We start from the raw sequence: 14650 nt of genomic DNA, 5'->3' as shown, positions 1-14650 counted from the left end.
CGGTTTCCGTTTTGATTTTGATTAACGTTTCGGTTATTGCTCATTCGTAACTTATATAAACATATTCACAGGTCAATTTTAATTTATATCGTGACGATGATATAATACGAGCGTCACAACAACATACCTTGAATTTCTATAAATTATTGTATCTTAAAATAATTTAAGAGAAAAACAAAATAATAATAAAATAACTACGTAACTTTATGCAATGAGAAAACAAAATAACAATAAAATAACTACGTAACTTTATGCAATGTGTGGGAAACCGACATTGGACCAACGTTTTTAGAATATATAGTAATATATTTGTATGTCAAAGTATCATAACCATAAAGTTTATACTTTACATGTCATATACAGTATATACTCGTATTTTCAAATACTAAAAATTAAAAAATAGGTTTTAATTTTGTTACACCTATATGTGTTAACAAATGACAATTTACTTTGTAATAAAAAACATATATATGCTTAAAAATCATAGTTGCTGCAAATAGTAATATACATTCGTTAATGGTGGGCTTCACCATGTAAAAAAAATCCCTTTAGTCCATTGAAGGCATGAATCCTTTAAAAAATTGGTTAGAACCTCCATTTAAAAGTTATTTTTTAAATACTATTTTCATGTCGGTTGAAAATATATTTAAAGTTTTTTGCATTATTTTAAATCAGTATATATTGGAAGACTTTTAAGAAATTTATAATGTTTATATATATATATATATATATATATATATATATATATATATATATATTACTAGGTTATCACCCGGGAATGCTTCCCGGGCTCGAGAAAGTTATACATGTCACTTATTATTTAAAATTAATACATACTTAAATAAAATGATAAAAAAAAATAAGTGACATGATATATGAAATCAAAAAGCAACAGTTTACATTATAAGCTACCAAAGACTTCTTTATAGACCACATTGGACGTCTTATTTGTTGGTTTTCCATCAGCATCGAATATCAATATTTTAACTCCTTCTCTGGTCTTAACCCTTGATAATGCCACATACAACTGACCATGAGTGAACACCGGATCTTTCAAATAAAGACCAACTTTTGATAAGGATTGACCTTGACTCTTGTTAATTGTCATGGCAAAACAAACTGATAGAGGAAATTGTCTTCTTTGAAATTCAAATGGTATTTTTTTGTCAGACGGAATCATATTGAGCCTTGGAATGAAAACTCTTGTGCCGATATTACCGTCAGATATCACTTCAGCTTCTATTACTCGTTTGCCTAAAAAAGTAATTTTTAGCCTTGTACCGTTACATAAACCTTTCTGTTGATCGATGTTGCGAAGAAGCATAACAGGAACACCAACTTTAAGAACCAATCTATGATTAGGCAACCCAGAAATCTTAAGAGCATTCAAATTTTCTGTTGAGTATAAACCTTCTTGAAATGAATCAAGCATTTGTTCAGTTTGACATATGCTATCGGAACTCAAATACTCTTTAGCATCACCTGGAAATAACGAAAGCAATCGATCGTTAATTTCATGAACTACTTCATTTTTTGGTGCTAGAATTGCTCGTTCAGAAAAAAACCAGGATTCCGAAATTGTTGCATAATTGAAGGGTAGACGAAGTCAATTAAGCTTTGTATTGGATCAGAACTATCGGTGATTAATAGATCATCAGGTATCTCAATAATTGCTTCACCATCGTTATCATCTCCCAACTTACCTTCCCCAATATCAAGCAGCCATTTCGCAAAATCCCTAATAGAGTCCATATCAGAACTATCAGCTCCAATTGTTAGGCGCATGTTTTTAGTCAACCTTAACAGTTTGCACTTTGACCATATATATGAAGAGCTTAAAGAGGCACAAACTATTTGTTGTCTAGTACCATTAGGAATAACTGGTAGGATTTGTCTAAAGTCACCGCCGAATACAAAAACTTTCCCTCCAAACGGAACATCAGATCGAATACTCCTACCATCAGTAAACACGTCAGACATAGTCCTATCTAAAGCTTCAAATGCATGTTTATGGACCATCGGTGCTTCGTCCCATATGATCAATTGAGTTTCTTTTAATAAATTGGCAATATCACTAATTTGGCTTAATATGACACATGGAATCTTCAGTGAGATTAATTGGGATATGGAACCGAGAATGGGCTGTCCTTCCACGAGAAAGTAATAATGAAGCAATACCACTTGAAGCAACATTTAAAACTATCTCACCTCTACATTGAACTGTAGAAGCCAAAGTCTTCCATAAGAAAGTTTTTCCAGTTCCACCGTACCCATACACAAAAAATAACCCTCCTTTACGGCTTGCAACTGCTTCCATTATTTCGTCAAAAACAACTCGTTGTTCATCTGTCAGACATTGATGCAACTTATTAAACTCACTTTGTACTTCATCTACGTCATGTGATAGCTCTTCATTGATTAAACGGTTAGTAGCATCACGTAACGAATCATCATCAGGAAAAGGCATCGTGTTAAAACCTCGTAACGACGAACCATTCGAAACTAAATATTTTTCAATTTCCAAGAAAGTGAGGTTTTTAACTTGATGTTCAGGAAGCACCAAACCTAAAAATTTTAAAAAAAAATTGTTTGGCATTACTGATGAAACAGATAATTAGAATGTAAAATAAAAAGAAAGCTGAGAACCTGAAATATTTGTTTCTTTTTGACGTCTGTATAAAATATCATCTGCTAAGTATTTCCAAGTGTTCTCCCACACAAACTCTGGACGTGAAAGTGTATTTGACAACAGCAATGTAGCAAATAACGCTCGGAGATACCCAGCATGTCCTTCGAAACTTGCTTCTTTAATGGCCTCAACGTACTCATTGTCATCATCTAACAGCCCCATTGCGTAGCAAGCATCTCTAAAAGTCGGGAATAACTGACCGTTAACAGTACGTATTTCCTCGAAGGATCTGGGCCCTCTAACTTTATTCAGAAGTATCCTCAAAAAATAAGGTTCACCTAACGCAGGAGACACAGAATGTATACGGCCAACAGTTTGGTACGTCTTACGTACCTGCCAACATCTATCTTGAAGTTTCCAAACAAATTTTGATGGAAACTCCACATAAGTCAACTTTCTAGCATTTTCATTTGACTCGTTTAATTTCATCCATTCAAGAAATATTGAAGAAGCAACTGAAGGCTTGGTTAACACATTATCAATATCGTCATTCGCACCATAAACAACATTCTGTTGACCCGGCATATGAAAGGGAAGCCTCATAACTGCAGGATACCTATAATGAACCTCGTTTGAGAATATTCTCCATGATGCCTCACATGCTGAAATATATCTACAATCATAATATTCCTTGATCTCATCCCTTGGTATAACAACCCTCGGTAAAACCGACACCTATCATAATAAATCCGACACCCTAATATAATTTTAAATATGTCAATTTGTCTTTATATGTACCCCGTATGTGAAAACCGAGCCCCGAAAATAGATTATACTATATAAAATATATAAAAACAATAATTATTAAGTTGAGGCGGGCCGCATAGACCCACCCCAACATGTAATGCGGGCCGCGAGGGGATGTGATCCGGACTCCCTTGATTTCTTTAGTGAAGGCGGGCCGCGTAAGGTTTATGCTTAGTTAACGCGGGCCGCGCGCGTCCTGATTTGTGGCATGACCCGGAGCCGACACGTGTCAACACCGTGTCAAGTCTAGTGATGAGCGGGCCAAGCTACGCCGTTGACTCCATTTGACGCGGGCCGCGTGAACCCGGCCCAAATCCCACGCGGGCCGCGAGAAGGTCAAGATCAGACATTATAAATAGCACGCATCGGCTTCATTCGACGATCGCTCACAACTTTCTTTCTTTCTAAATTTCTGAAGTAGTATACACTATAGCCGGGTATTATACCCCCTAAATTAGCGAGGTTCTGCTACGATGTAAGTATTATAACCCCTGGAGACGTATTAGATACGCTGCCCGATTGATCTAGGGTTCCGTAACGGCTGTCGTGGTTCTGCCCGACGTAGTCGTTGGAATGCCGTCTCGGGGAGGGTATTACTAATGTTAAAATGGGTTATTATACTAACACACGTGCATTTGTGTAAATTATAGATATTCACCAGGAAATCATAAAGGAAAACCCTAAAATAGCAATGTGAGTAATCTCCTTTTTGTTAACAGTTTTTACAAAACCTTAACCTTTTTATAATGCAATTTAGCAGTGATTGAGTCTTTGTAATTCTACAATTACTGCCGGTATGTTGGGGTTTTGTATACAAAATGTGAGTAACGTTACCATTGGACGAAGAGTTAGCCAATGGGTAATATGACCCTCAGTCAGACGTGACACTACTGAATGAGTAATTGGGTAGATGGAAACATTGTAATTGCCCTCAATACTGTTTAAGTTAAATTAATAATTCTTGATTAAACTGAGATTCATTCACCAGTATTTTCCACTGACAAAACCTTTTTAAAACGCGTTTCAGGTAACAAAATGTGAAAGCCAAACTAGAAGCCAGCTGGACAGCACTGAAGGCTTGGAAAAGTGGCTATAAAAGTTACCTAAATAAAAGAAAGCGTTTATTTCAATAAAGTGGGATTTATCCCTGTAATTCAGTGTGTAATAAAAACTTGGGTTTCACCCATGTGTTTGATATTATAAAATAAGGTGGTTTACTCTGATTTAAAACATTTCCTAACTACGGTCCTGATGAAATTTCCGCTGCCAAATAAATTAATAACGTGATACCACCGCAACTGGCTCACGGCCGCCCGTTCCCGGGAAAGAGGGATCGGGGGTTGTGACAGGAGGTGGTATCAGAGCTATGCCACTGATTCAGCCACAGAAGTGTTCTGTTGACATCAAAATTCAAAGTGTTAGGAAATAAATTATGGAAATACGTGTATAATTGTATTTCTTGCTATGTGTTATCTGACTATTTGTTAGTTTACAGTATGAGTGACCAAGGACCTTCTGACGCCTATCGTCAACTGTCTGGTTCGCCTAGGAGCGAAGACACCTCCTCTTCTCAGCCTGCCCTCTCAGGGTATTCTGCTGACACAGAAGAAGGGATCTTTGTGTTTAAGGCTCAGTCTGAAGAGCCATTTCCTCAGAAAAAGAGGGGATGGTTCAGTAGGGGAGCGCACGAGCGTAGGAAAAGAATAAAAAAGTTGCAGGAACAGCGAGTGTTAGCCGCAGCAAAAAGAGAAACTGATGCTTATAATCAGGATATGCTCAATAGGGGTATCGCTAATATCCATATTTTAGCAACCACTGCTGCTGACCCAAACCTGGAACAAATGCTAGCACCACAACCACAAAATCCTGACCAACCCATGGAAATAGAAGACCAGATAGAAATGCCTGATTACAACCCGGAGGAGATACCTAGGGTACCTGCACCTGATCCTCTAGACCCAAACAATTACGACCCCTGGTGGGACGATGTTAGGGACTACGTGCAACAAAACCCAATACAGGAGAATGTGCCAATGTCCAACTTAGGAGCTTATCCAGAGTTAGATCCTCAAGATCCCTACAACATTGGTGATGCATACGTTAGGGAAATTTTAGAGAACCCATATCCTTACCAGGCTCCGTATCAGGAACCCGTACCTCAGTTTCCAAACCCAGTCCTAGAACCTGCACCCCCAATGAGTGCAGAAAATGTCCAGGAACTTAGGACTTTTGGGGAGGAAATTTTAGAAAGCAGTGATCGAATGCGACAGGTGGGAGAGCGTCTCGTCTGGAAGTACGACGAGCGCAATATGGATTTCTGGATGAATCCATATCAGTGAATGTGATAATAAGACGGTAGTAATAATAATAATAATATAATAATATATGTGTGTATGTGTTAGAAAAAAAAATTACGGATGCATACTATTAGTATTGTAGCTTTACATTTCAGTCGGTACTGTAATTTTTATTTCTGTACTGGTGTGTATTGATGCATACTATATAAATAGAGTAAATGTCGCAATGCTCGACGCTTTTGGTTAAAAAGTGCGTGTCATGTGATTGGCTATATATAAATATTATTTGTGATATTAATATTTGGTAAATGTCTAAAATTCAGATGGCCGACGCGGGAAATCAAGAAAATCTGAATAACGATAACCAGAGTAACATTAACGTGGTTAATGAGAATTCGGACAATAATAACAACGGAAACCAAATGGATAATAGTGTCGTTCAGCATATTGTGGCACAGGGAATTATAGATGCGATGCCATTTATTATTCAAACAGTTCAGGAAGCGAATAATAAAAGTAAGCATAGCAGTAAGCGACCAACTGAACCAGAAAACAGCGTGAACAATGGACCCATACTTCAAGCGCCCGTTCCCAAAAGAAGAAGAACCATGCCACATGGTTGTTCTTACAAGGAATTCTGGTCCTGCAAACCAATAGAATTCTCGGGCAATGAAGGACCCATTGCAGCTTTACGCTGGATAGAGAAAACTGAGGCAGTTCTGAAAATAAGCAAGTGTGCTGAAGAAGATAAAATAATGTTTGCTTCAAATCTGTTTAAAAATGCAGCCTTAGAATGGTGGAACACTATCCTCCAATCCAGAGGAAGTGATAGAATTTATAATATGGAATGGGAAGAATTCAAGAACATGGTAGAAAGGAAATTCTGCCCTCCCAATGAAAAAGAACAGATAGCAAATAAGTTCCTAAATCTTAGAATGACCGGGGTAGACAGTAAAGGTTACACTACCACATTCTTTGAATATGCTAGGATGGTACCAACCCTTGCATCACCAGAACCAGTGTTAATCTCCCGTTATATCTGGGGATTAATTGGGGAGATTAGGCATGTAGTCAAGGCAGCTAGACCTTAAACCATAGAAGAAACTGTAGAACTAGCCAATACCTTGACAGATGAGTTAATCCGTACTAGGGAAGAAGATCAGAGGAAAAACTTATCCCAAAGGCTTACCCAAGAACTCCGTTCTAAGAATTTCAACCATAGGAATGTAGGTTCTACATCTGCACCTTATTGCAAGTATTGCAAAAGGAAGCATTCTGGAAAATGCTTCATATACTGCAATTTTTGCAAAATCTCAGGTCACAAGGAAGAAGATTGCAGGAAGAAAGCCAATAGCAGGGTATGCTTCAACTGTGGGGAACCAGGTCATATCAAGACAAATTGCCCAAAATTGACCCCAGCTGCAAATAACAAGAACTCTAGAAATGCTAGAGCATTTGTTTTGACTGCAGACGAAGCCAAGATGATCCCAGACGTCATTGCTGGTACGTTTTTAGTTAATGATATTTTTGCTAAAGTATTATTTGACTCTGGTGCAAACCAAAGTTTTATTAATACTTCGTTTTGCAAACTCCTAAATCAATCATTAACTAAACTACCACAAGAATGTCTAGTGGAAACCGCAAATGGAGAAACTGTTAGGATTTCTGAAATCTTGCAGGGAGCAAGAATAGAAATTTTTAATCAAAAATTTATTGCAAACCTTTACCCAATGAATCTGGCTGGATTTGATGTTGTGTTAGGAATGGATTGGTTAATAGCCAATAAAGCCAGTATTTTATGTGATCAAAAGACAATTCAATTAAAATCACCAAGAGGTGAAAAGATCTCAATTAAAGGAGATAAACCTTTTAGATCCACTAAATTCATCTCTGTGATGAAAACTGCAAGTTGTATAAGAAAAGGATCTATAGTGTATTTGATTTCAATAATCACTAACACTAAAGGAAAAGAATTAAAAGATATCCCAGTAGTATCCCAATTTTCAGATGTCTTTCCAGAAGAATTGCCAGGACTACCGCCAGACAGGGAAGTCGAATTCAGAATTCACCTATTACCAGGAACAACACCAATCGCTAAAGCACCTTACCGTTTAGCACCCGCTGAAATGCAAGAACTGAAGAAACAATTAGACGAATTATTGGAAAAAGGATTTATACAACCAAGTTCATCGCCATGGGGAGCACCAATATTATTTGTCAAGAAAAAGGACGGATCGATGCGTATGTGCAATTATGCATTGACTACCGTGAATTGAACAAAGTCACGATTAAGAATCGGTACCCATTACCGAGAATCGATGATTTGTTTGATCAACTTCAAGGAGCTCGATTTTTCTCTAAAATCGATTTAAGATCAGGATATCATCAATTAAAGGTACAGGAAGAGGATATTCCTAAAACCGCATTCAGAACGAGGTATGGTCATTATGAATTTACTGTCATGCCATTTGGTTTAACCAATGCCCCAGCCGCATTTATGGACATGATGAACCGAATATGTAAGCCATATTTGGATAAATTCATAATTGTCTTCATAGATGATATTCTCATTTATTCTAAAAGTAAAGAAGAGCATGCAAAGCACTTGCACTTACTTTTAAGTTTATTAAGAAAAGAAAAGCTTTATGCTAAGTTTTCAAAATGCGAGTTTTGGTTAGAACAAGTGCAATTTCTCGGACATTTGGTGAATCATGAAGGAATTCATGTAGATCCAACAAAGATCGAAGCAATTACTAAATGGAAAACCCCTGAGTCACCAACTGAGGTTAGAAGTTTCTTAGGATTGGCCGGTTATTATAGAAGATTTATTCGAGATTTTTCTAGAATAGCCATTCCTTTAACTAAGCTAACCTGTAAATCTGTTAAGTTTGAATGGGGACCAAAACAAGAAGAAGCCTTTAGAATCCTTAAGCAAAGATTAACCCATACACCCATACTAGCATTACCAGAAGGAACTGAAGACTTTGTAGTCTTTTGTGACGCTTCTAAGTTAGGTTATGGATGCGTATTGATGCAACGTCAAAAGGTTATAGCTTATGCATCTAGACAACTTAAGAGTCATGAAGGAAATTATTCGACCCATGATTTGGAATTAGGAGCCATAATTTTTGCCCTTAAAATTTGGAGACATTATCTTTATGGTAGTAAGTTTACCATATTCACTGATCATAAAAGTTTAAGATATGTTTTCGGGCAAAAAGAGCTGAATATGAGACAAAGACGTTGGATGGAATTGCTTAGTGATTATGACTGCGATATTCAGTATCATGCAGGAAAAGCCAATGTGGTGGCTGACGCTTTAAGTCGAAAATATTATGAAAAGCCAAAAAGAATACGTTCTCTTAAATTAAATCTACAAGTAGATTTAAACGAACAGATTAGAAAAGCACAAGAATCAGTAATCAAGGAAGATACTGAAAAATTAAAAGGAATGATTAAGGAATTAGAACAAAGAACGGATGGAATTTGGAGGTTCCATAAAAAGAGAATGTGGATACCTAAATTAGGAAATTTACGTTACCGTATATTAGAAGAAGCCCATAAATCTAAATATACGATGCATCCAGGAAGTGATAAAATGTACCAGGATTTAAGGAAAAATTTCTGGTGGATAGGAATGAAAAAGGATATAGCAGCTTATGTTTCTAAATGTTTAACTTGCTCACAAGTTAAAGCTGAACACCAGAAACCCTCAGGTTTATTACAACAATTGGAAATACCAATTTGGAAGTGGGAATTGATAACAATGGATTTTGTTACCAAATTGCCTAAAACAAGGAAAGGAAATGATACAATCTGGGTGATTGTAGATAGGTTAACCAAGTCAGCTCATTTCTTACCAATAAAGGAAACCTTTAGTATGGAACAATTAGCTAAATTCTATGTAAATGAAATCGTTTCTTTACATGGCATTCCTTTATCAATTGTTTCTGATAGAGATAGCCGTTTTACTTCTCATTTTTGGTCAAGTTTTCAAAGAGCAATGGGAACTAAGCTAAACCTAAGCACCGCTTATCACCCTCAAACGGACGGACAAAGCGAAAGAACAATTCAGACGATGGAGGACATGCTTAGAGCTTGTGTAATTGATTTCGGAGGTAATTGGGACGAACACTTACCTTTGATAGAATTTTCTTATAATAACAGTTATCACACAAGTATCAATGCTGCACCATTCGAAGCACTTTATGGACGAAAGTGCAGAACCCCAGTCTGTTGGGCAGAAATTGGAGAAAAGCAACTATCTGGACCCGAGATAGTACAAGAAACAACCAATAAAATTATTCAAGTCAAGGAACGACTGAAAGCAGCACGTGATCGACAAAAGAGTTACGCCGATAACAGACGCAAACCCTTAGAATTTCAAGTAGGAGATAAAGTATTATTGAAAGTGTCACCCTGGAAAGGAGTGGTAAGATTCATCAAAAGAGGAAAGCTAAGTCCCAGGTATATTGGACCTTTTAAAATTATCAGAAGAATAGGACCTGTAGCTTATCAGCTACAACTGCCAGAGGAGATGGCAGGAATACATGATGTGTTTCATGTATCTAATCTTAAAAAGTGTTTAGCTGACGAATCACTCGTAGTACCTCTCAAAGATATAGAGATAAATGAGCAACTCAAGTTTGTGGAGAAGCCTCTACAAATTGAAGATAGGAAAATTAAGAATCTCAAACATAAAAGACTAGTTCTGGTCAAAGTGAAATGGAATTCCAAAAGAGGACCCGAGTACACATGGGAACTTGAATCGGAAACGAAAAAGAAATATCCACACTTGTTCCAGTAGATCTCGAGGACGAGCTCTAAAACAAGGTGGGGAGGATATAGCAACCCTCGGTAAAACCGACACCTATCATAATAAATCCGACACCCTAATATAATTTTAAATATGTCAATTTGTCTTTATATGTACCCCGTATGTGAAAACCGAGCCCCGAAAATAGATTATACTATATAAAATATATAAAAACCGAGCCCCGAAAATATATAATTATTAAGTTGAGGCGGGCCGCATAGACCCACCCCAACATGTAATGCGGGCCGCGAGGGGATGTGATCCGGACTCCCTTGATTTCTTTAGTGAAGGCGGGCCGCGTAAGGTTTATGCTTAGTTAACGCGGGCCGCGCGCGTCCTGATTTGTGGCATGACCCGGAGCCGACACGTGTCAACACCGTGTCAAGTCTAGTGATGAGCGGGCCAAGCTACGCCGTTGACTCCATTTGACGCGGGCCGCGTGAACCCGGCCCAAATCCCACGCGGGCCGCGAGAAGGTCAAGATCAGACATTATAAATAGCACGCATCGGCTTCATTCGACGGTCGCTCACAACTTTCTTTCTTTCTAAATTTCTGAAGTAGTATACACTATAGCCGGGTATTATACCCCCTAAATTAGCGAGGTTCTGCTACGATGTAAGTATTATAACCCCTGGAGACGTATTAGATACGCTGCCCGATTGATCTAGGGTTCCGTAACGGCTGTCGTGGTTCTGCCCGACGTAGTCGTTGGAATGCCGTCTCGGGGAGGGTATTACTAATGTTAAAATGGGTTATTATACTAACACACGTGCATTTGTGTAAATTATAGATATTCACCAGGAAATCATAAAGGAAAACCCTAAAATAGCAATGTGAGTAATCTCCTTTTTGTTAACAGTTTTTACAAAACCTTAACCTTTTTATAATGCAATTTAGCAGTGATTGAGTCTTTGTAATTCTACAATTACTGCCGGTATGTTGGGGTTTTGTATACAAAATGTGAGTAACGTTACCATTGGACGAAGAGTTAGCCAATGGGTAATATGACCCTCAGTCAGACGTGACACTACTGAATGAGTAATTGGGTAGATGGAAACATTGTAATTGCCCTCAATACTGTTTAAGTTAAATTAATAATTCTTGATTAAACTGAGATTCATTCACCAGTATTTTCCACTGACAAAACCTTTTTAAAACGCGTTTCAGGTAACAAAATGTGAAAGCCAAACTAGAAGCCAGCTGGACAGCACTGAAGGCTTGGAAAAGTGGCTATAAAAGTTACCTAAATAAAAGAAAGTGTTTATTTCAATAAAGTGGGATTTATCCCTGTAATTCAGTGTGTAATAAAAACTTGGGTTTCACCCATGTGTTTGATATTATAAAATAAGGTGGTTTACTCTGATTTAAAACATTTCCTAACTACGGTCCTGATGAAATTTCCGCTGCCAAATAAATTAATAACGTGATACCACCGCAACTGGCTCACGGCCGCCCGTTCCCGGGAAAGAGGGATCGGGGGTTGATAATCAGGGTCCTTTTTCTCATCATCAGAATCACCAGTAGAATCTTCAACATCATCATCATCGAAATCATCATCAATTGATACATCACTGTCAGGAGTACCAAGAACGGATTGATCAGAATCAGAAGGTTCAAAATACGCAGCTACCTCAGGATCAAGATCAGAATTTATATCAACATCATGATGGACATCATCAACATTGTCTACCGAGTGAGTTGAAGTTGCCAAAGGAGGAGCAGGATTATGCTGTAAACCAACTCTAGGTAAAACAACCTCAGATCCATTGACATCAAACAAAGACAACTGAAAGTTGTAATCAAATATATAGCGTAAAACAACGACACATTGCTTACGAACACCTAGATGTTGTACAATGTTCTTCCAACCATCGGTAAAAAAATAACATTTGCTATCTGAATCTTTCTCAACAGATACGTCTAAGGAGTCCCATGGGTTAACATGAACCTTCATTGGTCTTCCAAGTTTACCAACACCAATAGTGTTCTTAACAACATAAGTCGGTAGAAGCTACAATAAAAAACAATTACAATTAATATTGTAAATATAAAACAAATATTACAGAATATATACATGAACAAATAAATGTGTTAAACATACCAGTGTATTAAAACTTTGATCATTGAGAACATGGCAGAAAGACTCTATGTATTTCCTATTCGGCAAAGATGATATTGAAAGAAACAAACTGATGCCTGGATCACATAGTGGATACGGTGTTTCCTTGAAAAAAGGTGTGATTATATAATTGTACGGATTAACTTGCTTGAAAAGAAGCAAACAACCCTTAGATAAACAAAGATCAACCACAACCTTTGACCATCCTTCCGTAAAGGCAAAAGTACCATTGTTCTTGGAGAAATTAACATTCCAAACCTTTTCATTTATGGACTTTATAACCACATTATTATCACCAACAGCAGAGGATAACCAAATCTTACAAAACTGAACAGGTATAACCTTAAAGTAAAAATAAAAACAAACAATGGTGAATAAAAAAAGAAAAATATTATAAAAAAATATGGACATGCAGTAGAAATAAGGGATAAAGAACAAAAGAGTACCAGGAATTCTTTAGTTAGTGCAGACATGAATTTGCAAAAAGACATCCTCTTGGTTGTACTGGGGATTCTGTCATCAAACAAAAAATTACTCAAAAGACTATCATGTTTAGTTTAAGCAAAATAATAAATTACCATAAAAACCAAAATATTATTACAATACCGTTAACAATAAAAAACCCTAATTTACAGCAATTTCTAATAAAAATAAGGAAAACCTAACTGATATCTAATCATCAATAATAAATAAAAAGGTAAATCAAACCCTAATATCAACATGCAAACAAACCCTAATATCAACATCAACATACAATAAAGATCAAAGAAGAAAAAACAGATCAACAATAAAACACATGAAATCTGAAAGATACTAAACGGAAAGAAAACAAAATAAAGAAGTTCTGGTGAACATGAAAATCAGAGTAACTAAAAAACTAAATATTCATCAACAAAACTGTACATATTCATCAACTGAAATAAAAGAAACATGGATTTTAACAAACTTAAAAGTAAAAAAAAAAAAACGATATTAGTCGGAAGTATAAGACGAATCTTCTGTTGAACATCAAAATCAGAACATAAAGAGTTTAACATGGAAGAAGAAAACGATCAAACACAAAGAAAAGTATAAAAATTAAGATTGTTAGTATAATACCTACAATAGTGTGAATCGTTTTCTGATGAATGTACTGAAGATTGATAGTCTGGATTGGTAGTGAAAAGATTTGATCTTGATAGAGGGATAGAACCGAGAAACTTAGAGAGAGGAAAAGGCAACTGGTAATGATGAAATAAGAAAAAGGTAAGACCAAATAAGTTAATATAAATGATCCGAAATCAATGGGTCGGTTTACCCAAACCCATAGATCCGCGTGTAGTATTGCACTAAATTTCGTTTTCCCGCCAAATCCCACTCCTAGATGCTCTAATCTAATGACACATCAGCCCAAATCTTCTTGTTTATTATATATAATAGATTCACCGATGTAAGATAACGAAACCTAAGCAAATTGAATGTTGGTTAAGCCATTTTCCAAAACCTTAGGCTTTGTTTCCAAGATCTTCATGTTGAAGCATTGTATTTTTTTTTCTTTCCAAAGATAAAGTGAACTGACTCGTACATGTGTCACAGGTGGATTTATCAACAGCTTTTTTATTTCTATATATGTTTGCATACTCTAATCAAGACATTCAACACATTGATTCATGTTATAAAAATTCAAAAAGTATGATTAAAAAGTACAATCAATAATTCATGAATACAAAACTATTCATTAGTTTAAGCAACAGAAATAATCATTGTACTTTTTTAGAAAGGCAAAATATTCCGTTCACCAAACAATGTTGTATAAAAGATTATTAGGTTGTTAATACATAAACATGACAAGGAAATTGGTGTTTTTTCTTATAGTATTTTTTTTAATCTATTTAAAAAGCACATGTAATAGTGCATCCTAAAATTAGGATGTATGTCCCCTTATATTCTAAAACTAGACCAATAAATTTATAAACTCATTTCATAATCAACTGATTTCGTT

The 14650-nt window shown here is 36.4% G+C and overlaps 1 protein-coding gene across 1 annotated transcript; it reads right to left on the bottom strand.

The window, feature by feature from the left end:
- Positions 1 to 901: 901 nt before the first annotated feature.
- Positions 902 to 2019, bottom strand: LOC110923624 (ATP-dependent DNA helicase PIF1-like). The gene is made up of 2 exons (XM_022167694.1): positions 1566 to 2019; positions 902 to 1482 (listed from the first exon to the last, which is right to left on the bottom strand). Exons 1-2 carry the CDS (start codon positions 2017 to 2019, stop codon positions 902 to 904), a joined length of 1035 nt encoding a protein of 344 aa, XP_022023386.1.
- Between the last annotated feature and the right edge of the window lie 12631 nt (positions 2020 to 14650).

This window comes from Helianthus annuus, chromosome 17 (genome assembly GCF_002127325.2).
Source record: "Helianthus annuus cultivar XRQ/B chromosome 17, HanXRQr2.0-SUNRISE, whole genome shotgun sequence".
NCBI classification, from domain to species: Eukaryota; Viridiplantae; Streptophyta; class Magnoliopsida; order Asterales; family Asteraceae; genus Helianthus; species Helianthus annuus.
Note: the sequence above shows the minus strand (reverse complement) of the source record. Positions and strands in the feature narration are given on the sequence as shown.

Bases quoted from the DNA above. Each gene is read 5' to 3' on its own strand.
- LOC110923624 (XM_022167694.1), bottom strand. From the start codon at position 2,019: ATGGTCCATAAACATGCATTTGAAGCTTTAGATAGGACTATGTCTGAC. The intron at 1,483-1,565 runs GTTTTTTTCTGA...CGTTATTTCCAG, and splicing joins GCAACAATTTCGGAATCCTG to GTGATGCTAAAGAGTATTTG.